Consider the following 25987-nt stretch of genomic DNA (forward strand, 5'->3'; position numbering starts at 1 on the left):
CCATTCCAACAAATTATTTTACAGAATATATATATAATTTACAGAAAAATATGGCATATTTTATAGATGGTTTGAATTGCGATTAATTGCGATTAATTACAATTAATTAATTTTTAAGCTGTAATTAACTCGATTAAAAATTTTAAACGTTTGACAGCCCTAGTATACACACACACACATATATATATATATATATATATATATATATATATATATATATATATATATATATATATATATATATATATATAGTATATATATATATATATATATATATATATATATATATATAGTATATATATATTTTTTTAATTAGATCTACAGGTTTTTTGAGTGAAAGCAGTGAATTAGTCTTTTTTTATTCTAGTTACATCTGAGATGCAATTGTTGGCTGTTTTCAACAATATACATCGAAAATAAAGACATTGATTGACTGAAAATGGTTCAAGATTAGATGAAATTTCTTGTTTTGTCATGTATATTTATAATTACTCTTCACCTAAAAATATATTTGTTTTATCCGATTACTCGATTAATCGATAGAATTTTCAGTCGACTACTAAAATATTCGATAGCTGCAGCCCTAGTTTAATTATTGTGGCATTGTCATGGTTTATTTTGAAAGTGTTTGCAATCAGTTTTATTGATTTGAGTGGTTACACTGCCCTCTAGTCTGCCTCATTTCACATGGCTGAATCCAGCTGCTCCATGTTAAAACCAACATAAGCTAAGTTTTTGTTTGCGCTGTTTTTCTTTAATGCACTCGTAATCTAATTTATGGGTATATTTAGCAGTTTTTTGTGGGTATATGTGTCAGAGCCATTTGTTAAGAACATTGTAAAAAAAAAAAAAAAAAAAGTTAACGTTTTATAGCATTTATCTAGCTGACTTTTGCTATGTAAGTTAGCCAATTGTTCTTTTGTTGTACATAGATCCTTATTTAATTGTTTTTCTATACCGTTTGAGGCTCAGCTCAGGTATTTTAATTTTTCATGTTACTTATCCGATTACTCGACAAACTAGTTCATCGATTAATCGACTACAAAAATAATCGATAGCTGCAGCCCTACCCTTGATAAAACAAAATCTGTAAGTTTGCACGCTTTAACGAACGACCTGATATCATTTCGGTGTTTATTCTGTTACTTTGTTGTCATTTATGTGACGCGAAGCAACACGTTTTTATGCTAAGCTAAATTAGCCACTTAATTTGATTTGCTCATAACGGAGCTAGTCTTCATGTGGCTTCTTCTTCGTGGTGTTCGGAAGCTATTTCTTCCGGTCAGCGGTCAGGGCATCAAAACTTGGAATCGAAATTTAAAAATTGGAACGGTTCCAGGAGAACCAGTTTGTTAGTCCCGGATCCCATCGATGCTCGATGCCCAACCCTACCAATACCACACGGTGTCGGAATCAGTATCAGGAGCCCCAAAAATGGTCTCGGTGCAACACTACTTGCGTTAGCAAGTTGCAAAGGACAATTTTCAAGGGTACAAAAGGAGAAGAAGCACTCACCTTTCAGCATTTTGACAGCGACCGTGAGAGGTTTGTTGGGTTTCTCCTTGTCGACACCGATGGCCTCGGCCATCACCACCTGTCCGAAACAGCCTTCACCCAGCGGCTTCCCCAAGGTCAGCCTGAAAGAACAGCAGATTTTGAGAGCCGTCGTGAGGTCCCGTCCGTCAGTCTTTCGCTCGGTCTGTCCATCTTTACCTGGCTCGGGGGAACTCCCACTTGGGATCAGAGGGAAGCTCCAGCTCGGAGACGTTGGCCAGCGTGGGCCCGTCGCTGGACGACAGGCGAGCGATCCGGACCAGCGGCGTGTTGGAGTTCATGGACGAGTTTGAATCTAAGGACACCTGCTTGGGTGCCAAACACGGACACAAGGAGACCGTTATCGGCGCTGAAAGGCTCAGCGCGCCTTTGCAAACACAACATTTGGATTCATTTAGTCTAGCGAACAGCACTAAAATGACATCAGTGGTATCGGCGAGTACTGAGAAATAACGTTCCGATGCTGCGCAATATGTCCTGTTCAAGATCTACTTTCCAGGTTGGTCGCCCTACCCAAGATGGCCAACCAGCTACGCACACCGCCGCAAAAAAAAAGTTGAATTTGTCGCCCTTTTCGGAGTTTATCGCGAGTAGATGCCCTTGAAGTGGGAGTGTTGGCTGCAAATGAACAAACTTCAATAGCAGCCACTGAATAAATTGCAGATGCTTTGACATCTTTTAAAAATCAAATACAAATGGTTTGAATGTCAACGCATTGATTTTGATGGGAACATTGCCCCTACCAACATGGCTGCCTTCAGGCATTATTCATGCTTCGGTTGTGAATTGGAATGAGTTTACAGTCGTATGAAAACGTATCTCAAATTTCGGCATAAAATCACCATCAAATGTGATCTGATCTTTGTCAAAATCACACAGGTGAAAAAACAGTGTCTGCTTTAACTAAAACCAAACAAAAATTCATAGGTGTTCATATTTTAATGAGGATAGTATGCAAATAATGACAGAAGGGGGAAAAATAGGTAAGTGAACCATCACATTCAATATTTTGTGGCCCTCCCTTTGGCAGGAATAACTTCAACCAGATGCTTCCCGTAGCAGCAGATCAGTCTGACACATTGATCAGGACTAATCTTGGCCCATTACAAAACAACTGTAATTCAGTCAGATTCCTGGGAAGTCTGGCATGAATCGCTGTCTTTAGGTCATCCCACAGCATCTCAATGGCGTTCAAGTCTGGACTTTGACTTGGCCACTCCAAAATGTGTGTTTTGTTCTTCTGAAACCATTCTGAAGTTGATCTACTTCTGTGCTTTGGATCATTGTCTTGTTGCAGCATCCATTCTCTTTTTAGCTTCAACTGTCTGACAGACAGCCTCAGCTTTTCCTGCAAAACATCCTGATAAACTTTTGAATTCATTCTTCCATTAATGATTGCAACAAGTTGTCCAGGCCCTGAGGCAGCAAAACAACCCCGATCATGATGTTCCCTCCACCATGCTTCATGGTGGGGATGAGGTGTTGATATTTGGGAGCCGTTCCATTTTTCCTCCACACATGACGTTGTGTGTTACTCCCAAACAATTCAACTTTGGTTTCATCAGTCCACAAAATATTTTGCCAAAAGTTCTGCGGAGTGTACGAGTGCCTCTTTGCGAACATTAAACTAGCAACAATGTTTTTTTTCGACAGCAGTGGCTTCCTCTGTGAAATCCTCCCATGAACACCATTTTTGGCCATAGTTTTACATATAGTTGATGTGTGCACAGAGATATTGGACTGTGCCAGTTATTTCAGTGAAGCCTTGAGCAGACACTCTAGGGTTCTTTTTTTACCTCTCTGAGTATTCTGCGCGGAACTCTTGGGGTCATCTTTAGTGGACGGCCACGGTCCTTGGGAGAGAAGCAACAGTGCCAAACTCTCTCCATTTGTAGACAACTTCTTTGACTGCCGAGTGACGAACATCCAGACCTTTAGGTGTAAGATGGTTTTGTATCCTTTCCCAGCTTTATACAAATCAACAATCCTTGATCGAAGGTCTTCAGACAGCTTATTTGACTGAGCAATGATGCACATCAGATAATGCTTCTCATCAAGACAATTCTTACGAGGTGTGTGTTTTATAGTGGGCAGGGCAGCTTTAAACCACTCATCAGTGATTGGGCACACACTCGACTTAAATTGTTTGGTCAAAATTGGTTTCAATTGCTCTTTATATCTCCTTAGGCAGACGGTTCATTCATTTTTCCCCTCATCTGTCATTGTTTTCATACTATCCTGATTAAAATGTGAAAACCTATTAATGTTTGGGTGTTTTTAGTTAAAACAGACACTGCTTTTTCATCTGTCTGATTTTGACAAAGATCAGATCACATTTGATGGTGATGTTATGCAGAAATGTGAGAAATTCCAAAAGATTCAGATACTTATTCATACCACTGTATATAATGTTGGAGGGCAAGTTTGAGGTCAACAATGTCTGTAAATGATTCGCCAAGTATTTAATCATCGATTAGTTAACAATGAGGCAATTTATGGTGGCAGCCATCCTTGTGAGTTTTTTTTTTTTTTAAACAACAACTAGGAATAAATATACACTTAATGTGACATGACAAGTGATTGCGGCCCAAAGAAAATTAAACAACAAAATGTTAACAGCAGACCATGAACCCCCCCCAAAAAGTAGCTCAGCCAGGTCCAAATTTGCCGTGCCTGAAAAGTAATATGTGCGAGAAAATGCCAGGAGCTTTAGGGGAGATTTAGTTGCTTATGAAAAAAAAAAATAGGAGAGAAAAAAGCGGCAGATTAGCGGGACCAAAAGCGAGCAAAGATTACTCAAGAATGCAATAAAATCTTTGCCTTATATGAGAGAGAGAAGACAGACTTTTTCAAATGGACGGTTGCACTGGGAGAGCCTGCAGTCAATCATTATCTTACCGTGCCATAGATTTCAAATCCCTTCGGACGGTGATCATTTCTTTTTCGAAAAATGATTCTTTTCATTACAGGATTAAAAAACGGAAATATGTTCATCAAATGGCACTGATGTAAAATGGCCGACAAATGATAACGACAGCATTACGAGTCAAACTCTAAAGCTACTATACCTGCAAATAGGCCATTGTTTTTTTTTTTTTTTTTTTTTTTAACAAAACTGCCCCAAAATCAACAGGAAGTGACTGAAAATCAACATTAAGTGACCCAACATCAACATAGGTGACCCAAAACCAACAGGAAGTGGTTGGGAAAATGCCTCAAAAACAACAAAAAGTTATCCAAAATGAAGAGGAAGTGACTGAAGAAAATGCACTGAAGTCAATAAGAAGTGACCCAAAATGAAGACGAAGCGACCTGGGAATCCCTCAAAATCAACAGGAAGTGATTGTCAAAAGGGCACTGAAATCAACAGGAAGTGACCCAGGAATTCCTCAAAATCAATATGAAGTGATCCAAAATGAAGAACAAGTGGCCTGGGAATGCCAAAAAATCAATAGGAAGTGACCCAAAATGAAGAGGAAGTGACCTGAGAATGCCTCAAAATGAACAGGAAGTGACCATGAATGAGAAGGAAGTGACCTATGAATGTCCCGAAATCAACAGGAAGTGACCCAACATAAAGATGAAGCGACCTAGGAATACCTCAAAATCAACAGGAAGTGTCTTCTTTCTTTTCTCCATACTCAATGTGGTACACACAAGGACACAGGACAGAGGGTGAGTCAATTTTAATCCATTTTAACCGACTGCAAGTGTGATTTAGTTATTGCCACCACCCGTAATGTGACGCAGGTAAGTAACGGGCTGTTAATTACAAAAATTAGAGAAAAATCGCATGATTTTTCAAATGGTGCCAATACTTTTGTTTGACCAATTTTGGGAGTTTTGTGTAAAATTATAATGATTTCATTCTTTGTTCCATTCTCGTCTGTGTTTTTTCATTGCAAGCAAAATAAATGAACCTTACTACCAAATAATTTGTAATTGCAATCCTTTTCTGGGAAAAAATGAGCATTATCTGCCAGAATTGCAGGGGTGCCAATACTTTTGGCCACAACTGTAGGAATGCCCCGAAATCAACAAGAAGTGGTTGGAAAAAATGCTCTGAAATTAACAGGTAGTGACCAGGGAATTCTTCAAGATCAATAGGAATTGACCCAAAATGAAGAGGAAGTGACTTGGGAATGCCTCAAAAAATAGAGCAAGAGTCTTTTTGATGTGATTTTTTTCTAAAACGCCTTATAAGGGGGTTAGTAACCACCCAAAAAAATGAATATTATTTTTCCCGCCTTTTCTTTTTTGACTCCAAACTGTTGACTATCAAAGTAGTCGCCGATTGTTTTGACAGTCATTTAGTGCTATTGGAAGGTTGCAAATCGGGTATCTACTTTCTGTTACCTGTCTCTTTAGCGGGAACTTTGAGAGTTTCTGCACGGGCGGCTCGGGCAGCGTCTTCTGCGCGCTCAAGCGCATGCGGCAGAGGACGGCGATGACCACAGCCAGGATGAACAGGACGCAGCCCGTCACGTAGATCAGAATGTCGGCATAGTAGTCCTCCTGCTCTGGGCTGGCTGTTTCAACGGGAGAAAAACTTTAGCGCTCGCCAGCATTCAAAAGAAACAAATTCGCTGCCATTGATGTCCAATCATCGTCCAGCTGTGAATTCCAAAGAGTTTATCACTCGTACAATCCGTAGGAAGCGGGAGGGTGGCAGCGACCAAATTAAATGGCTTGGACGTCAATGGCAGCCACTGGGTAAATAGCAGATGCCGTGACATTGATTAAATAATCTTTTAAAAAAGTTTAAGCTAATTATGACTTCATTAAATTGTCAATGCATTGACTTTGATGGGCACCTCGCCCCTACCAACATGGCCGCCCTGAGTTAGGGTTGTTCATGCTCTTGCCATCAATTTCAATGAGTTAATCACTAGTAGAATGAGCCCTCGCACTTCAAATGGATTGGAAAAGGCTAATGCTGCCTTCATCATCGTGAAAACGAGGTTATCAAGACGTCAAAACGAGATGTTAATACAACCCCTAGCAAAAAATATGGAATCACCAGTCTATTTTATTATGTAGAACAAACTCAGATGAAAAGCTTGAAAAAACTATGAATTAGTTAGCAACTCCTTTGCATTCCGAAACATTAAAAGAAAGGAATACAATATATTGTGGTGGTCAGTAAATGTTACTTTTATAGAGCAAGTGCAGGGAAATAGATACAGAATCACTCCATTCTGAAGAAAAAAATATGGAATCACTCCATTTTGAGTGATAAATGCAGACACACCCAGTCAATTTCCTTTCCTTAATTGGGTCCCTGCCTCAGATTAGATCTGCTCGTTAGTCAGCAGTTAAAAACAGTGCAGTTATCACACCTTGGAAGGCGGCTGGACAAAGTGGATTCACAAGAATCATGGCTCCAACAAGAGAGATGTCTCTTGAGACCATGGAGAGGATTATCAAAGTTCTTGAAGAAGGAAACGCTACACATATGGTTGCCATAGACATGGGCTGTTCACAGCTGTATCAAAAATCTGGACCAAGTACAAACAGCATGGCAAGGTTGCTAAAGTTAAGCGTACTGGAGACCGAGGAAGACATCCCAACGTTATAACAACTAAAAACCTTATGTATTGAAAACAGAAGATGTACAAGAAGACAAATGAAGAAAAAATGGGAGGAAGCTGGAGTCAAAGTATTTGACAGAACTGTGCAAAATCGCCTAAAGGAAATGGGATTTTCATCCAGGAAAGCTAAAAGAAAACCATCATTGACACTTAAACAGAAAAGAACAACACTGCAATGGGCAAAGGAGAGGCAATCGTGGACAGTCAATGACTGGATGAAGGTTATTTTCAGTGATGAGTCAAGAATCTGCATTGGACAAGGTGATGATGCTGGAACTTTTGTTTGGTGCCGTTCCAGCGCGATTTACAAAGATGACTGCCTGAAGAAAACATCAAAATTCCCTCAGTCCTTGATGATCTGGGGCTGCATGTCAGCCAAAGGCACTGGGGAGTTGGCTGTGGTTAAATCTTAAATTTTAGACAGCTTTCTTATCCATTCAATTGAAAATATGTTTGGGGATAATGAAATCATTTTCCAAGATGACAATGCATCATGCCACAGAGCTAAAACTGTTAAAGCATTCCATGGAGAAAGACTCATCCAGTCAATGTCATGGCCTGCAAATAGGCCAGATCTCAACCCTATTGAAAACCTGTAGTGGAAATTGAAAAAATATGGTCCACAGTGAGGGTCCGACCCGCAAGGATGATCTGGCAACTGCAATCAAAGAGAGTTGGCACCAATTTGATGAAGGATACTCATCAAGTCAATGCATCAGAGACTACAAGCTGTCATAAAAGCCAGAGGTGGTGCTACTAAATACGAGAGATGTGTTTTGATTGCTATTTCTTTGTTTCTCATGATTCCATATATTTTTCCACTGAATGGAGTGCCTGCACTTGCTCTATAAAAGTAAGATTTACTGACCACCACAATGTTTTTATTCATTTCTTTGAGTCTTTCTGAATGCTAAAGAGTTAAACTTTTGAGCTAATTCATTATTTTTTCAAGCTTTTTATCTGAGTTTGTTCTACATAATAAAATGTCTGAGTGAGTGCTCGTCCAAGACTGGTGATTCTACTTTTTGCTAGGGGTTGTACGTTAAAACGAGGTTAGCAAAAAATTAAAACAAGGTTAGCAATAGTTTGAAACAAGTTGTTAATACCTTTAAACGAGCTGGCAATACATTAAAATGAGAATGCCCAAGTAGAAATGTTTCACTGACACTGGCAGCACTGTGCTTTCTAAGTTATGACTTTATTTGAATGTCAATGCATTGACTTTGACGGGAATGTCGCCCCTACCAATATGGCTGCACAGAGGCCATTTTGCTCTTTTTATGCTTTTGTTGTCAATTAAAATGTGTTTATGTCCCATCCATTAGAAGTGTGGGGGTGGCCTCCTACTTCCAATGGATTGGACGTCTCGCTCTGTCAATGGCAGCCTCTAGCTGAGTAGCAGATGCTTGGATATTGATCAAATCATCTTTTAAAAATTGGTCTGGGCTATTTATGACTTTATTTGAATAGAATAGAAGTTTATTGTCATTGTCAGCAAAACATTGTAAGCAAACGAAATTTTAATGTCAATGTATTAACTTTGATGGGAACGTGGTCTTAAGGAGGCCATGTTGGTAGGGGAATAGAAAGGTCTTTTCGTGCTTCTAAATTAAAATGAGTTCAAATTGAATTTTCCGGCCGTATTTTTGCCCCCCTGCACCCCGGGAGTACCTGGAAGCACCGTGAGCCAAGCCGTGTGGTGATTGAAGCCGATAGAGTTCCCCGCCAGGCAAGTGTACTCGCCCGCGTCCTCGAAAGACACATTGGACACCAGCAGAACCTCCAGCTCGTTGTCGGTGGTGTTAATGCCGGCCGTCTGAAGGAAGGAGGGAGGGCGGGAAGGAAGCCAAGAAGGAAGCCAGGAAGTGAGTAAGTTAGAATGGCCGTGAAAAGACCGGCAAACACCTCGAAAAGCCACACCAGAGAAGACACCCAAGCAGAACCTTCACCTCCACGACACACAGATGTTCCACAGCGCAAAGTTGGAGAGCCGGCGACGCCCTACGTCCACATGCTGCCGTTAACCCAGATGGATGCTGTTTCAATTGAATGACTACTAGGTAGGGCTGCCACCATTCATCTAATGGTGCTCGTGAAGTAATCGCGACGCTTTTCCCCCCCTAAAAATTATATACATATAAATATATATATTTTTTTCCATTTAAAAAAAAAAAAGTTTTTTGTATTTTTGAATTCAATTAAAACATAAATTTAAAAATATAATAAAATGAAAATATTTGATTTTTAAGATTTTAAATTGTTTCATTTCTACTTTTTTTTTTAACATTTTACTTTTTACATTTTAATTTTTTTTCAAGTTAATTTATTTAAATATATATATATATATATATATATATATATATATATATATATATATATATATATATATACACTAAATATTTTAAAACATTTTAATTCATGTATTTGTTTTTTATTTATAACACTCATTTCCCCCCCCTCCTTTATATCCATATTCGAAAATTTTTAAATAAAAAAAGAGGGAAATCAAAACAGAAATTATTATTTATCAATCTTTCTAACATTGTATTTTTTTAATGAATTAAAAAAAAAAAAAAAAAAAATTCTCAATTTTAAGTAAATTAATGGTAATTGTTTATTTCTATTTTTAATAATACAATTTAAAGAAAAAATGTTAACGATCTCTCTTGTTATGATTATTAATCTTTTTAACACTGTATGAATTTTGTTTTTAATGAATTAAAAATTTCTAAAACAATTTCTAAAAAATTTTTTAAAAAATTGTCAAGTTTAAGTCAATTAATGGTAATTGTTCATTTCGGTTTTTAATAATACAATTTAAAGAAAAAAGCTTAACGATCTATCTTGTTATGATTATTAATTTTTTTAACATTGTATGAATTTTGTTTTTAATGAATTAAAAATTTCTATAAAAACAAAAAAAAAATCTGTTTTAAGTAAATTAATGGTAATTGTTTATTCTTAATAGTACAATTTAAAGAAAAAAGGATAAAGATCTCTTTATTTTTTTTCAATATTCTTAAAAAATTAAAGCCTATCTTATTCCATCTTTTGTTGTATCTTATATTTTCATTTATTTGTTTTTTAAAAAGGAAAAAACAGCATGAACTATTTTCATAGACTTCCGTGTTCTGCTTCAAAGTGACGTGATTTTCATGACCCAACATTTGTAAAAGCATCATTTTTCATTTCTGATTGTTATATATAGCGATTCACGGCACAAATGGCAGCCCAACTATGAGCTAGCATCCCCCTAAAACCAACATATGATATTTGCGCATGGGGACGACGGGCGACAGGTGAAACCCGAGAGAAGGAGACACACAGACGCCGTTTTTCTCTGTGGTTTGACGTTACCTGCTCGCTGTCGTATTTTGAGCCAGAAGGCGTTTTGCGACCTGCCTACAAAGTTAGTGGCACGGCACCAGTACTTGCCGGCGTCGCGCTCGCTCACATTGGACATAGTGAGCGTGAGCCGGGCCTCGGCCTGCCAGCTCACTTCACTCTGCAAACACATTCAGATAGCCAAAATATGCTACACCATTTTCAGTAAAAAAAAAAAAAAATTCAAAACATTTTTTGGAATAAATTCTTACGTGCCGTTGACGATGCTAGACAACCCATCTGCAGTGAAATGAATCCTTTTGTGCACAAATTATGATTTTTATTTTTTTGAGCGCTTGCTTATTGAACTCACTGGCTGCTCTTGACAGCTCTAGATGTCAAATCCATTTGAAATTATATATATATCATGAAAAAGGATACCAAAATTACAATAATGACTCATGATTTAAGTAATATATGATAATAATTGTTAATATTCATTTTTTAATTTCCTTGCTCGATAAAGGTTTAAAGTGCCTATGACAGCAAAAAGCATTTTCATTTCATATTTCATGCAGTATTTTATGCTCCTGAATAAAATGGACCGCTTGGATGTGTGTGGAAGCGATCGTTTTATTTATTCCATTTTTTGAATCCCGCGCCATGAAAAAGAGTGACTTCCGGCTCCAGTATCGTGTTGAGGAAGAATGCGAATGTGATGTCACCCAGGTCAGTATCTCACAACACAGCCATTGCTTCATGGAATGGAGATGGACTGCGGAATCAGCCGATTTTGCGGATTAATTTGTTGATTTTTCGCATCACCCCATCCCAATGTGAAGCAGGCTTTTGTTGCTGCACCAGGGAGAGTGGTGTGAGACTTTTTGGATTCCAAAAGATTCTTGTTCACCGCGATGGGCAAAACAAGTCCGACAACCGAGGAACCATTGGACGGACAAGAGAGTGAGGAAGCTTCGTGTTTCATATTATGTCAAATACTGGGATCATGGCAAACGTTTTAATAAGGAGGTGGCTTGTATTTTGCGGGTGACAATATTCCCTGTCCATCGAGAAGGCCACATGGAGGACAACCAATGACTTGTCGCACACCATGGTCGTCGACCGATAAAGGCGTGCCCGCCTACAGAGCTCTCTCCTTGGCTCTAGTCTCCGGTCCTCAATTGAGTAGACTTCCAGCCCCCTCGATCCCTTCGCGTGCCCGCCGAGAATGCTCTATTTTCGGCTTGGGTTCGTGCAGCCCCCCTCTCTCATCTTGTTCTCCATTGCGTCCATTTTCGTGTTAAGGCGTTTCCCCTCCTCTCCCTGGCGACGAGGACTGCCTGCCCGCTGGGGCTGCAGTAGAACGAGCCATAACTTGTTCCCGCTAGGGGGTGGCTGATCGGTGAAGAGAATTAACCCCGCCTCAGTGTGTGACATGAGTCAGGGTAGTATGTCGGCTAGCTGTCTCGCCTCCTTTTTTGCTGACATTTTCGGCCTTTCCACTTCTCTCCCCGGCAAAGAGGACTGCCTGCCCGCTGTGGCCGCAGCAGAACGACGAGCCGTAACTCGCTCGCCACCGGGGGCTGGCCGATTGGTGAAGACAATCAACCCCGCCGCCGTGTGTGACATTACATGAGTGGGGTAGTTTTGTGTGATTTTTTTGTTTTAGAAAGGCGAGAATAAGACTTGGAAAAGCCGCTCGGTTCCGGTTAGCACATCGGCTGGGTGTCACGCCTTCTCCCCTATCTATGAAGCAGGGGCAGGGAAATGACAAAAGCCTGACTAACTCCGGTGGCATAAAATACCGTTTGGGAGGTGCAAGAAGTTGACAATTTTGACCATTATGCAGTAATTTTGCCCTGTTCATTTTTGAATATTTAATATCCCTTTTAGCACAAGACTGTTATTTTTCATGACCATACCATTTATTTAGCAATTGGGGTAAAATACTTCGATAAAAAGAATATCCTGTAAAAATATTGGAGACATTGAAACAATGACATTTTGCTGCTCTCTGTCGAAATTTTCCTTGTTCTGAATCGTCCCCCTCAACCCACTGCATTTTAAATCAGCTGAAATCGTGACTAATTCACACAATAATGCTATTTAAGATTTTTTTCATGCTGTCACAGGCACTTTAAAAGTCTTAAATGTTAACTTTTGGATATTATATTATTATACAATTGTCCACTGCAGTCATTACTCAAAGGGTTAAATGAGTTTGTCAAGAGTAGACGTCCAATTCATTTGAATTGGAAGGGCTGACAGACAATGACTCAAATGAGTGCCCTACAACAATAGCCGACCTAAGCACTATAGTTTTTTTTTTTTTTTTTTTTTTTTAAGTACATTTAAAAAACGTAAGAAACGTCAATTTTTTTTTTCATTCTCAATTTGAACTTAACAAATTCTTTCAAAAGCCACCAAACATTTTTTTGATAACTTTTGACAGACACTGAGCACATTTGACACTTATTTTGAGCCTTGTGGAAGAAAGTGGTCCATGCCCAGGGATGCCGGAAGTCACTCACAGCGGGGGTCTTTTTTTAGTTTTTCCCATCCAAAAACAGGCGTTTCGGTGTTTTCTCATTACAAGGCGTGCACAATGGCAGTAAACACGCATGCTGGATAGTTTATGTACTACAACAAAGACGGTGTTCTATTCCACCTGCAGTGCGTGTTGGAGTTTTTGTGTTGAAAAAAAAAAAGCGCCCGTGTAATGCAATTCCCCTTAGCTAGATGGCGCAATGAGACACAAACATATTTGAGAACTAAAAGGTCCAATAAACCTTGTTTTTTTACAAATAGTGCTTTATTCAACATGACCCGGTAGCAAACAAGATGTCAGGTGGTGACCATGTTAGTAAAAATAAATAAATAAATAAATAAATAAAATTGAACGTATATATGATTCATTTCATTTTTTCTCCCCAATATCAGGGGGTGCTGCAGCACCCTCAGCACCCAACGTCCCGCGCCACTATCCAAGCAAACCTGATTTGGCAACAGCTTAGATTAGATGTCTATCACCGTCAATGGCAGTGAACGAGCTAATGACGCACACACAGAAAAGCATAAAAAACAACAACAACAACAACAACAAATCCACATATATCCGAAAAACACACATGTTCTGCATAGATGGCTTGAAAGGAAGACATGACCTGAATAATGAAAGATTAAGAGCATATCAGGGAGCAAACGTTGAAGCTGCGGTTGTTCCCGATATGAATATTAAGGCTTGAGCTGCAGCCATCAAAGAAGGATTCACGAAGCCTCCCTTCCTAGTCCTCCGCCCACTTAACTACACACTCCACGCCTGCCACACACACGACATGACGGCTCAATGAATGAACTGTAGCGCAGACGCACACAGAGAACTGGATAAATACTGTTTCAATTATGCGGTGGTCCAAAATAGAGCGTGGAGCCGTGGTTTGGACCCGCAGACTTGCCTGCCTCCCTCCCTCTTTGCCATCCCCCTCGCAGTCGTCAGCTTTTACACGTGAGATATTTTGCAGTTCAGTAGCTGTGCTACGCCTATTCCTTTTTATACATGTCTCTATTTGAGTTACAAACTTGAAACTTGGTAAGCATCACAGGAAGACCCACAAAAAAGTCATGGTACTGCAAGTCTGCTATTTAGGTTTTTGGCTCAGGAGTGTCGTCAACAATTAATAATTCAGTCCTTGAAACCTGTTTGAATCAGAAACATGAAACTTGGCATTCATGTCTAGCATGAGTAGACCCACTCAGACTGAAAAGCCTCAAAAACCATGCCCAAAAACACACAGGAAGTCTGCTTTTTGGGTTTGGAGTAGCCATTTTGGCTCAAAAGAGTCCTTAAAAATCCCCAGATATCAGCCATTGAACCTCATTTGAGTTAGACATGTAGCTATCGATTATTTAAGTAATCTATTATCTCTCAATTAGTTTGAATAATCAAGTACCGTATTGGCCCGAATATAAGACGGCCCTGATTATAAGACGACCCTTTCTTTTTCAAGACTCAAGTTGAAAAAAAGACTTTTTGAACACCAAATTAATTTTTATACAGAAAATAATTACAGTACATCTGAAACAAATGATTATAACAATATATTTAAGAGAAAAAACATGTTATTTTGCCTCATTCAAATCTTAATATCTGAACATTTAAATATGTAAACTAAAGTGCAATCACATTCGTCTATTATGATAAAACAACAAAATTGTAATAATTGCATTAACCATCAAAGTGAAGTCTAACTGTAACTGTAGTCTTGAAAAAAATCTGAATAAGGAAAAACATTGCAATAAAATAATGCAAACTGGTTAAACTTGAGAGTAGCTGAGATCTGTCATGGCAGAACATCGCTTCAATGATATCTGGCGCCATCTAGTGCCATGAATGGGTATAATGTCTAGACCGCGAATATAAGACGACCCCCACTTTTTCAGTGTTATTTCAATGCAAAAAACACCTTCTTATATTTGGGCCAATATGGTAATCGGATTGGGAACATTTCATGCGTTGCAGAATAAATTTTAGGAGATGTAAAACAAATACTTGCTACGATTGCATTTTCAAATTCCCGAGTGTATTTTGGAAACTATGCAGAATTTGTTTTCATTTCACAAGAGCAATAAATGCATTTGAAAATAAATTAAAATACCTAAGCTTAGCCTCAAACGGTATAAAAGTATAACAAATAAATGAGTAACGAAGTATAACAAAACATTTGGCTAACTTGCATAGCAAAAGTCCGCTAGCTTAAATGCTATAAAATGCTAACGTTTTTTTGTTGTTGTTTTTTTTTAACAACGCTCTTAACAAATGGTTCAAAAACATATTCCCCACAAATAACTGCTATATATACCTAACCTATATACTTAACCTGGGTTTGATCGACCCAGGGGTTCGGTGAGTAAGTCTAAGTGGTTTGGCGAAGGTAAAATAACGCAAAGCCCTATTTTCGTACTCCAATTAAAACAAGGCAAAGTGGCTTTTTAGATCAGGTTTTGGACTAGTTTTCTCCGAACTTACGGGCTTAATTGATTTCTTTTAAGAACCAGTCCTGGATCTGATGGGACGAGGAACTGGTTTGCTCAGTGGAAGGTTGACTCGCACTTGGTATGAGGGAATACAACAGACCAATGGGCAGAGTGGTCCCAAATTTTGACCTGTTTATAGAACATATTGTCAAAATGGGAAGAATTTTGAACAAGAATTTGGTCAATTATTAGCTTGCTAGCTTAGAAATATTGCTTGTGCAATTTGAAAACAATAGCTTTATGATCTAATTCCGAAGGGTTCAATGAATCCACATACAGTGCCTTGCAAAAGTATTCGGCCCCTTGAATCTTGCAACCTTTCGCCACATTTCAGGTTTCAAACATAAAGATATGAAATTGAATTTTTTTGTCAAGAATCAACAACAAGTGGGACACAATCGTGAAGTGGAACAACATTTATTGGATAATTTTAACTTTTTTAACAAATAAAAAACTGAAAAGTGGGGCGTGCAATATTATTCGGCCCCTTTACTTTCAGTGCAGCAAACTCACTCCAGAAGTTCAGTGAGGATCTCTGAATGATCCAATGTTGTCCTAAATGACCGATGATGATAAACAGAATCCACCTGTGTGTAATCAAGTATCCGTATAAATGCACCTGCTCTGTGATAGTCTCAGGGTTCTGTTTAAAGTGCAGAGAGCATTATGAAAACCAAGGAACACACCAGGCAGGTCCGAGATACTGTTGTGGAGAAGCCGGATTTGGATACAAAAAGATTTCCCAAGCTTTAAACATCTCAAGGAGCACTGTGCAAGCCATCATATTGAAATGGAAGGAGCATCAGACCACTGCAAATCTACCAAGACCGGCCGTCCTTCCAAACTTTCTTCTCAAACAAGGAGAAAACTGATCAGAAATGCAGCCAAGAGGCCCATGATCACTCTGGATGAACTGCAGAGATCTACAGCTGAGGTGGAAGAGTCTGTCCATAGGACAACAATCAGTCGTACACTGCACAAATCTGGCCTTTATGGAAGAGTGGCAAGAAGAAAGCCATTTCTCAAAGATATCCATAAAAAGTCTCGTTTAAAGTTTGCCACAAGCCACCTGGGAGACACACCAAACATGTGGAAGAAGGTGCTCTGGTCAGATGAAACCAAAATTGACCTTTTTGGCCACAATGCAAAACGATATGTTTGGCGTAAAAGCAACACAGCTCATCACCCTGAACACACCATCCCCACTGTCAAACATGGTGGTGGCAGCATCATGGTTTGGGCCTGCTTTTCTTCAGCAGGGACAGGGAAGATGGTTAAAATTGACGGGAAGATGGATGCAGCCAAATACAGGAACATTCTGGAAGAAAACCTGCTGGTATCTGCACAAGACCTGAGACTGGGACGGAGATTTATCTTCCAACAGGACAATGATCCAAAACATAAAGCCAAATCTACAATGGAATGGTTCAAAAATAAACGTATCCAGGTGTTAGAATGGCCAAGTCAAAGTCCAGACCTGAATCCAATCGAGAATCTGTGGAAAGAGCTGAAGACTGCTGTTCACAAACACTCTCCATCCAACCTCACTGAGCTCGAGCTGTTTTGCAAGGAAGAATGGGCAAGAATGTCAATCTCTCGATGTGCAAAACTGATAGAAACATACCCCAAGCGACTTGCAGCTGTAATTGGAGCAAAAGGTGGCGCTACAAAGTATTAACGCAAGGGGGCCGAATAATATTGCACGCCCCACTTTTCAGTTTTTTATTTGTTAAAAAAGTTTAAATTATCCAATAAATTTTGTTCCACTTCACGATTGTGTCCCACTTGTTGTTGATTCTTGACAAAAAATTAAAATTTTATATCTTTACGTTTGAAGCCTGAAATGTGGCGAAAGGTTGCAAGGTTCAAGGGGGCCGAATACTTTTGCAAGGCACTGTATGTGGGGTTCAGTACCTTTAGCAAGGTTAAGAATAGTGCTCTAAGCTAAATTACGAATGTACAAACAATAATATTAGCTAAAACAAAACATAAATTACCTCATGTTGGTCGTAGCAGGAAGCCGCTGGATCTAGCCATGTTAGATTAGTTATGTCATATTCACTGTTGCCACTAGAGGAAAATGTATCCACACAAATCAATAAAACCACATGCAAACACTTAAAAAACAAACCATTACAACGCCACTCTAATTAAATGAATACTTAAAGCACCAAATTTGATTCGAAGCTTTTTCTCTAGTCGAATTACTCGAGTTAATCGATGAATCATTGCAGCACTAGAGATGTGACACTTTGTAGAAATATCTATCAATAAGAGACCCACAAAAAAGTCTCAAGAAGCCATGCCCAAGAACAGGGGCGGACTGGGGGTGGGGAGTGGCTCGGGAGTCATTGAAAGATCGGCTCACTTCATGGACAGTGTTTGAATACATCCAGCAGGCAACACAGAGAGGTCCACTACTAATATTCACCAACCTTGGCCAGAACTTACTCAGAACTGTGGATTTACAGTTCCACAAAATGTGAACTGTAACCTGAGCAAGGTATGCATGTCGGACTTTTAATTCAAAATTTCTAAATTTTGGTAGAGTAAAAATGCATTGTTTTGTCAGAGAGGTCCACAACTAATATTCACAGACCTTGGCCAGAACTTATTCCAAAGTGGGGATTTACACATGTGCGGTAATTTTAGTGTTCGCTCATTTGACCACGGGCCCATCGCCCCCACGGCAAATCCCTGGTACCCCAGTATGCCAGTCCGCCTTTGCCCAAAAAGACACAAGAAGTCTGCTATTTGGGTTTTGAGAAGCCATTTTGGCTCAAAAGAGTCCTTAACAACCACCACCCCCCAAAATCAGACCTGTGATACTTATATAAATGTCGTTCAGAAGGAGACCCACAAAAAATTCAAGAAGCTATGCCCAAAAAGACACATGAAGTCTGTCATCTGGATTTGAAACTGCCATTTTGGCCAAGTAGTGTCAAAAACAACAATTAGAAAAAAAATTGCCCATGACGCCTGTTCGATTTAGAAACATGAGAACCATGAGTATACGTATAAAAAAGAAGTCTCAAGAAGCTATGCCCATAAAGACACAGAAAGTCTGGGTTTGAAGCTGCCATTTTGGTTCAGTATATTCCTTACTGATCCCCCCCCCCCCCCCCAAAAAAAAAAAAAAAAAAAAAACAGCTCTTGAAACTTCTTTGACTTGACTCCATCACGTGGAGAACCACAAAAAAAATCTCATGAAACCTTGCCCAAAAGACAGAAAGTCTGCCACATGGTTTTAAAGCTGTCATTTTGGCTCAGCAGTGTCCTCAACGATAACAAAAATGCGTCCCTTTGACTCAGGAACATGAAACTTGATCAAAATATCTACTGTGATATCTACTGTGATACCCACAAAGATCAACTCAAGAGACCTTGGAGGATAAGACACGTAGAGTCCACCATTATGGTTTGAAGTGTCCATTTTAAGAAGGGCGGTATTTCTAGCACGGGGCATTCATCGGCCTTTCGTCAATTTGTGTATCCTTGCAAGACAACATTGCCTTTTACCGTCCAAAAGACTTTGAATTTATTCCCTTGTTGCTTCATTAGCACATGGAGATGAAAGCCATGTCAATTTTTGTCCTCCTTGGCCCTTTTTGCTCTCCAGCCTCCTCCTCCGTCACACTTTGGTGTGTGCTGACTCTGCCCTTCCTCGCGCCCGCCCGCCGCTCATTTTTTCCGCCGCTGCCGAAAAAAAACACACGATGCGGGACATCTGACGGCAGCGGCGGTTAGCAGAGGCCGCCTCTCTGCCTGCGCCGCCGCCACCGCAGCAGTTAACTTAGTCTAAACCAGATGTTTGCTTAATTCGCTCGCTCGCTCGGCGGAATGAGAACGTGTGGGAGTCTTTGTAAAGACGAAAAAGAAAAGAAAAACACGCCTCTCGCTCGGGTTTTAGGGTGTTGTCCTGTGACTATTCTCGGCAAAACCCAAAAAAGTCCACGCGGCCACCAGTGGAACATAAACAAGCCTGGACTGACCTGAACTCGACAACAGCAAGCAATTTTGGTCTACGTGAAATTTAGTAGGCAAGGCCAGCGTGCATAGAAGTTGCAGGATGACCGATATGGGATTTTTCTATGATGATTACCGATGTTTTAAACCGATTTAGTAAGACCATATACTTTTATTTAAAGTGCATTGATTATAAAAGGCAAGTGAAAAACTTGTAAATGTACATATTCGAAGTTCAATTTTTATTCTGCTACTTCTTTTATGTAATGCTGATCACTAGGTGGTGAAAATGAACAATTACCAAAGCCCTTCACCCAAACACTCAACGCAACAGTATCTAATCATACCAGCTGATATTGACCGATCAAAACGTTGGCCTGATGTATTGTTCCGCCAATATATTCATAGGAAAGATCATCACCCAAACAGTGAACATAACAGTTATCCTATTTAGTGCTGCAACGATTAATCGATTAACTCGAGTAATTCCATTACAAAAAAGCTTCGAATCAAATGTTGCTGCTTCCAGGATTCGTTTCATTAGAGAGATGTTGAAATGGTTTATTTTGGAAGTGTTACATTTAGTTGTATTGATTTAGGTGGATACACTTCCCTCTAGTGGCAACAGTGAATAGTCCATAACTAACGTTGCTGAATTTAGCTGATCCCTGTTAGGATCAACATAAGGTATGTTTTTGTTTGAGCTTGAGGTTTGTTTATGCATTCGTGATTTAGGTTAGAAGTATATTTTGCAGTTTTGTGTGTGAATAATTTGTTAAAAGCAGTTTTAAAAAAAAGTTAGCATTTTATAGCATTTAAGCTAACACACTTTTGCTATGCTGTGTACATACATCTACTGATGCATTTGAACACATGTTCAGTGATGTTCCTGGAATCATCGGGTGTTTCAGGTCTTTCAACACCATATACCCTCGTCCAGGTGACCCAACAAGTTAGCAAATTGATCTTTTGTTGTACTTATATCGTAATTTATTGATTCATGTTTTATATCGTTTGTGACTAAGCTCAGGTAGTTTATTTTTAAATACAAATATTGATCTTGTGAAATTAAAGTGCAGCCCATCACATGAGTGACACCAGATAATGCTACGATGTAGGCTAACTACACATAAAATTTTCGTCTTTTTCGTCATTTTCGTCTCATTCTCATCTCATCAGACGAAAACTGGCATTAGGCCCATGATGTTATAGTCTCCTGAAACATGATTTTAGTTCGTTATGGTTTCGTCATCGTTAGGAAAAAAACGTTGCTTGACGAAATATTTGCGTTATCGTCATTGTTGACGAAAACAACACTGGTGGGATGTAAAAAAGACTGGACTGACCTAACGACAGCAAGCACTCTTAAGGAAAATCAGCTGCCAACGGTCATTTTGGCTACGTGGCCAACATGGGTAGAAGTCAGGGGTCGCGTTAACCGAATATTTTCCGTCGTTGACCGGTTTTTTAAAACGGTGACGGAAAAAACTGAAGTCCATCCGTCATTTTGACAGGTTGCAATTCACACCCCAGACCACAGGGTGGCGAGTGAGCATATTAATTAGCTATTGTCTCTCTTGATGCATGACGTCATTGGCCTTACTCGGAAAAATGTCATTGCAACTGAGTGTTTGCCTGGCACGGCCAGACTGTTCTCCCTGTATTTTTCAAACACTGTGAGAAAAGTCTGGGACACAGCCTCTCGAGTAGGTACAAAATCAATCGACAAATCAGATTTGTTTATTTGCGTGACGTGTTCTTCACGGGCAACGTCACTCCTGCGCACCGAAAGTCGTCTCGACAAGAACACGGATGGCGAACGGGAGAGCCGAGAATATGTTTCAATCCGCGGTAAATTCAGTTTTAAATGAGCTAAAACACATCGACACGAGTCATTGACAACAGTCTGTCTCGCGCTAGCCATGTTGAATAAACTCCGCTGTCCTCATATGTTTACTTCTGCGCGCAAGTCCCACATCCTGCCCTTGTCGCTTTGCTAACGGCACGTCTGCCCGTCGCTGATTGGTGCACTCCGCTGTCTGTTTGCCTCTTGTTAAGCTTGTTCGGACATAATATTAATTAAAAATGAATGAAAACTGAATACTATTGAATATGTCATTATTATCATTTTAAAAATGTAAGTGACGGGTAAAAATAGATTATGACCGGATTTTTATGACACTGTCAGTCAAAATGACAGACAACGAAAAAGTCTAGCGCAACCTCTGATATGTACATACTAGGGCTGTCAAAATTATCGCGTTAACGTGCGGTAATTAATTTTTTAAATTAATCACGTTAAAATATTTGACGCAATTGACGCACATATCCCGCTCAGACAGTATTCTGCCTTTTGGTAAGTTTTACAGCAAGGTTTTTTGTGCTGTCTAACAGCGAACTCTTGTGGTCGCTTTGCGACATGGTTTATTGCTTTCTTGCCAGTTCAATATGGCTGCACGACGTCTCAGGCTGACGCCTACGTTGTAATGTTGTGCTTATATGATCCTTGGACAAGATTTGTCCGTAAGTATGGTTGTTGTAAAGAATGTACATATTATGTTAGTAAGCGAAATGTTATATTTTTTGTATGAGACGCTTTTTGTTTATGTTTAGTGAACCTGTATAGCGTGCTAAGCTAACGTTGTTGCTAATGCAATGCTTGTGTACTTTTTTTTTTGTAGTTTCACTACGGTCTAAAGAGGACAGTGGTTTGAGGCCATTTTATTAATAAATCAGATGAAAAAGGAAGAAGTCTGATTACTAAGGCGTCGTTCACTAGCTGTCTAGCAACGTCACTCTTGCGCGCCGAAAGTCGTCTCTACAACAACACGGATGGCGAACGGGAGAGCCGAAAATATGTTCCAATCCGCGGTAAATTCAGTTTTAAATGAGCTAAAACACATCGACACGAGACATTGACAACAGTCTGTCTCGCGCTAGCCATGTTGAATAAACTCCGTTCTCCTCGTATGTTTACTTCCGCGCGCAAGTCCCTCGTCCTGCCCTCGTCACTTTGCTAACGCCACGTCTGCCCGTCGCTGATTGGTGCACTCCGCTGTCTGTTTGCCTCTTGTTAAGCTTGTTCGGACAGAATATTAATAAAAAATGAATGAAAACTAAATACTATTGAATATGTCATTATTATCATTTTAAAAATGTAAGTGACGGGTAAAAATAGATTATGACCGGATTTTTATGACACTGTCAGTCAAAATGACAGACAACGAAAAAGTCTAGCGCAACCTCTGGTAGAAGTACAAAAAAAGTCTCATGGAAAAATGCCTCACTGAAAAACCTAACTCATCCGAGAGGTTTTGCACGTGCACATGACAGATTTGTGCGTACAGTGCTGGCCAAAACTATTGGCACCCTTGCAATTCTGTCAAATAATGCTTAATTTCTCCCCAAAACTGATCGCAAACATCTCCACACACGTTTGAGAGAGAAATAATGTACAGTATGTATTATTTACACATTGTTTTATGTATGGTATTTATATCATTAATATTTAATTTATGTTTCAAGCTATTCTTTAATGTTCTAATGATAACATACACTGCTGGCCAAAAGTATTGGCACCTCTGAAATTCTGTCAGATAATGCTCAATTTCTACCCAGAAAATGATTGCAATTACAAATGCTTTGGTAGTAATATCTTCATTTATTTTGCTTGCAATGAAAAACACAAAAGATAATGGAAAAAAAAAAAAAATCATTATCATTTTACACAAAACTCCAAAAAGTATTGGCACCCTTTGAAAAATCTTGTGATGCTTCTCTAATTTGGTTAATTAACAGCACCTGTTACTTACCTGTGGCACATAACAGGTGGTGGCAATAACAAAACCAAACTTGCAGCCAGTTAAAATGGATTTAAGTTGACTCAACCTCTGTCCTTTGTCCTTGTGTGTACCACATTGAGCATTGAGAAAAGAAAGAAGACTAAAGAACTGTCTGAGGACTTGAGAAGCTAAATTGTGAGGAAGCATGGGCAATCTCAAGGCTACAAGTCCATCTCATAGACCTGAATGTTCCTGTGTCTACCATGCGCAGAGTTATCAATAAATGTAAAGTCCATGGCACTTTGGTTAACCTCCCTAGATGTGGACGGAAAAGAAAAATTGACGAGAGATTTCACTGAAACATTGTGCGGATGGTGGATAAAGAACCTCGGCTAACATCCAAACAAGTTCAAGCTGTCCCGCAGTCCGAGGGTACAACAGTGCCAACCCGTACTATCCGTCGGCGTCTGAATGAAAAGGGACTATAGTAGGATACCCGGGAAGACCCCACTTCCGACCCAGAGACATAAAAAAGCCAGGCTGGAGTTTGCCAAAACATACCTGAGAAAGCCAAAAACGTTTTGAAAGACAAAAGTAGAGCTTTTAGGGAAAAGCCATCAACAGAGTTTACAGGAAAAAAAACGAGGCCTTCAAAGAAAAGAACACGGCCCCCACAGTCAAACATGGCAGAGGTTCCCTGATGTTTTGGGGTTGCTCTGCTACCTCTGGCACTGGACTACTTGACCGTGTGCATGGCATTATGAAGTCTGAAGACTACCAACAAATTTTGCAGCATAATGTAGGGCGCAGTGTGAGAATGCTGGGTCTCCCTCAGAGGCCATGGGTCTTCCAAAAGGACAATGACCCAAAACACACTTAAAAAAACACGGGAAAATGGTTTGAAAGAAAGCACTGGAGACTTCTAAAGTGGCCAGCAATGAGTCCAGACCTGAATCCCATAGAACACCTGTGGAGAGATCTGAAAATGGCACCCTTCAAATCTCAGAGAACCGGAGCAGTTGGCCAAAGAAAAGTGGTCTGAAATTCCAGCAGAGCATTGTAGGAAACTCATTTGATGGATACCGGAAGTGGTTGTTCGAGCTTATTTTGTTTAAAAGTTGTGCCACCAAATATTAGGCTGAGTGTGCCAATACTTTTGCCCGGCCCATTTTTGGAGTTTTGTGAAAAATGATCATGATTTTTTTTTTTTTTTTCATTCTCTTTTGTGTTTTTTCGTTGCAAACAAAATAAATGAAGATATTACAACCAGAGCATTTGTAATTGCAATCATTTTCTGGGAGAAATCGAGCATTATCTGACCGAATTGAAGGGGTGCCAATACTTTTGGCCAGCACTGTAAGTAGAACACCCTAACCCTAACCGTGAAGCGGGCCGAGTTGATGAGAAAATGATGTGAGGCAAGCGCCTGACCTTGAGGATTTTGACGTAAGGTCCACCGTCTGCATCGAAGCGGCTGCCGTTGACCTCAATGTGCTTAAGCCACTGGATGTGCGGCTGGGCGTCGCTGTACACTTTGCAGTGGAACTCCACGTCGCTGCCCACCACCACCGACTGATTAGCTGGTAGGCCCGCCTGGAGGATGGGCCTGTGCGGGGCGCGTTCTAAAAAAAAAAAAAAACACACACAACAAAAAAGAAACACCTTTAAATGGAATACAAACGAGTCCCGTGCCAGTATATGCTAGTCTGCACTAGCGTTGTACCGATACGCCGCTAAAATGATATCAACTGTATCGGGGACCACTGAGAAATAATGTGCTAATAATGAGCCAATTAAGAATGTAACACTATTTGTATTCGCGGTTCGGTGCACGGAGTGGTGAATACGTAGAAGTTTATTAAAAAAAAAAAAAAAAAAAAAACAATGTCGGAATTATTCCACTATTATAGGGTGTGGTAGGGGTAATGCGCCTAAACCAGTACTTCTCAAATAGTGAAGTGCGCCCTCTCCCCAGAGAATAAATGCCAGGTGTGGCATGTGTGACCTCGGGTAACATACTTTTTTTGCCGTACTAGAATAAAGTTTAATTGCACATCCACACAGATTAGAAAATTAGAAAATAATTGATGGTAAACCAACAACTGACATTACAGGAATAAGAAGACAAACCAGAACAGACGAAAAAGTTGATCACTACATATGACGTTAGTTATGACGACTGTACAGGGTGGGAACTATCAAACGCAGTATTACTAACACTTTATATATGTGGCGGAAAACACAGACAAGGCTGAAAAAGCAGTTTCTGCTCTTGCACCCCTCTTTAAAATAAACTGCTGTATTTTAAGTCAGAAGAACAGTTGCGTTTGATGGAACAATTTGTCTATATGCTGCCATAGCAGTTTCATGGCGCATTATGCCCCCGGGCTATTTTTAAAAATTGTCCGTTTTACCCTGCAAACCCCCGCTTACAGACACTGCGCAACCACTTTTGTTTCATCCCAGCCAGAAAAAGATACTAGGCAAGTAATTCTATTTATTATTCGAAATGTCAATCATTTTCATCTCAGAACCAGTGATTAATGTCTAATATTTAGCTAAAAAAACAACTTAAAAAAAAATTATTCACTTTCATATTTTAAACTTGTAAACAAATTACGTCACAATGAAAAAAATTGTGTCTGTGAATAGGTTATATTCTGAGAAAATATCTGCGGCTGAAGTCAATGAAACACTGCGTGAGTATTTATTTGCGCATTGTTTCAATAGATGCTT

The 25987-nt window shown here is 39.6% G+C and overlaps 1 protein-coding gene and 1 long non-coding RNA gene across 13 annotated transcripts in view; both read right to left on the reverse strand.

Moving 5' to 3' along the window:
- Nucleotides 1-25987, reverse strand: part of fgfr3 (fibroblast growth factor receptor 3) — a 148810-nt gene that overhangs the window by 26253 nt on the left and 96570 nt on the right. For 6 of the 12 annotated variants that reach the window (XM_057860208.1, XM_057860207.1, XM_057860206.1 and 3 more), the window contains 5 exons: nucleotides 24683-24873; nucleotides 10503-10650; nucleotides 5904-6083; nucleotides 1714-1858; nucleotides 1516-1637 (listed from right to left, as the gene is read on the reverse strand). In XM_057860208.1, coding sequence (XP_057716191.1) covers nucleotides 1516-1637; nucleotides 1714-1858; nucleotides 5904-6083; nucleotides 10503-10650; nucleotides 24683-24873 — 786 coding nt within the window. Of the gene's footprint in view, nucleotides 1-1515; nucleotides 1638-1713; nucleotides 1863-5903; nucleotides 6084-8816; nucleotides 8962-10502; nucleotides 10651-24682; nucleotides 24874-25987 lie in introns of all 12 variants that reach the window. The other 6 variants (XM_057860204.1, XM_057860199.1, XM_057860201.1 and 3 more) reach the window with 5 other exon arrangements.
- Nucleotides 13168-24502, reverse strand: LOC130931419 (uncharacterized). Its single transcript, XR_009067207.1, has 2 exons — nucleotides 17418-24502; nucleotides 13168-15785 (listed from the first exon to the last, which is right to left on the reverse strand). It is a non-coding gene; the product is annotated as an uncharacterized LOC130931419 (long non-coding RNA).

Source organism: Corythoichthys intestinalis, chromosome 15 (genome assembly GCF_030265065.1).
Source record: "Corythoichthys intestinalis isolate RoL2023-P3 chromosome 15, ASM3026506v1, whole genome shotgun sequence".
Lineage (NCBI taxonomy): Eukaryota > Metazoa > Chordata > Actinopteri > Syngnathiformes > Syngnathidae > Corythoichthys > Corythoichthys intestinalis.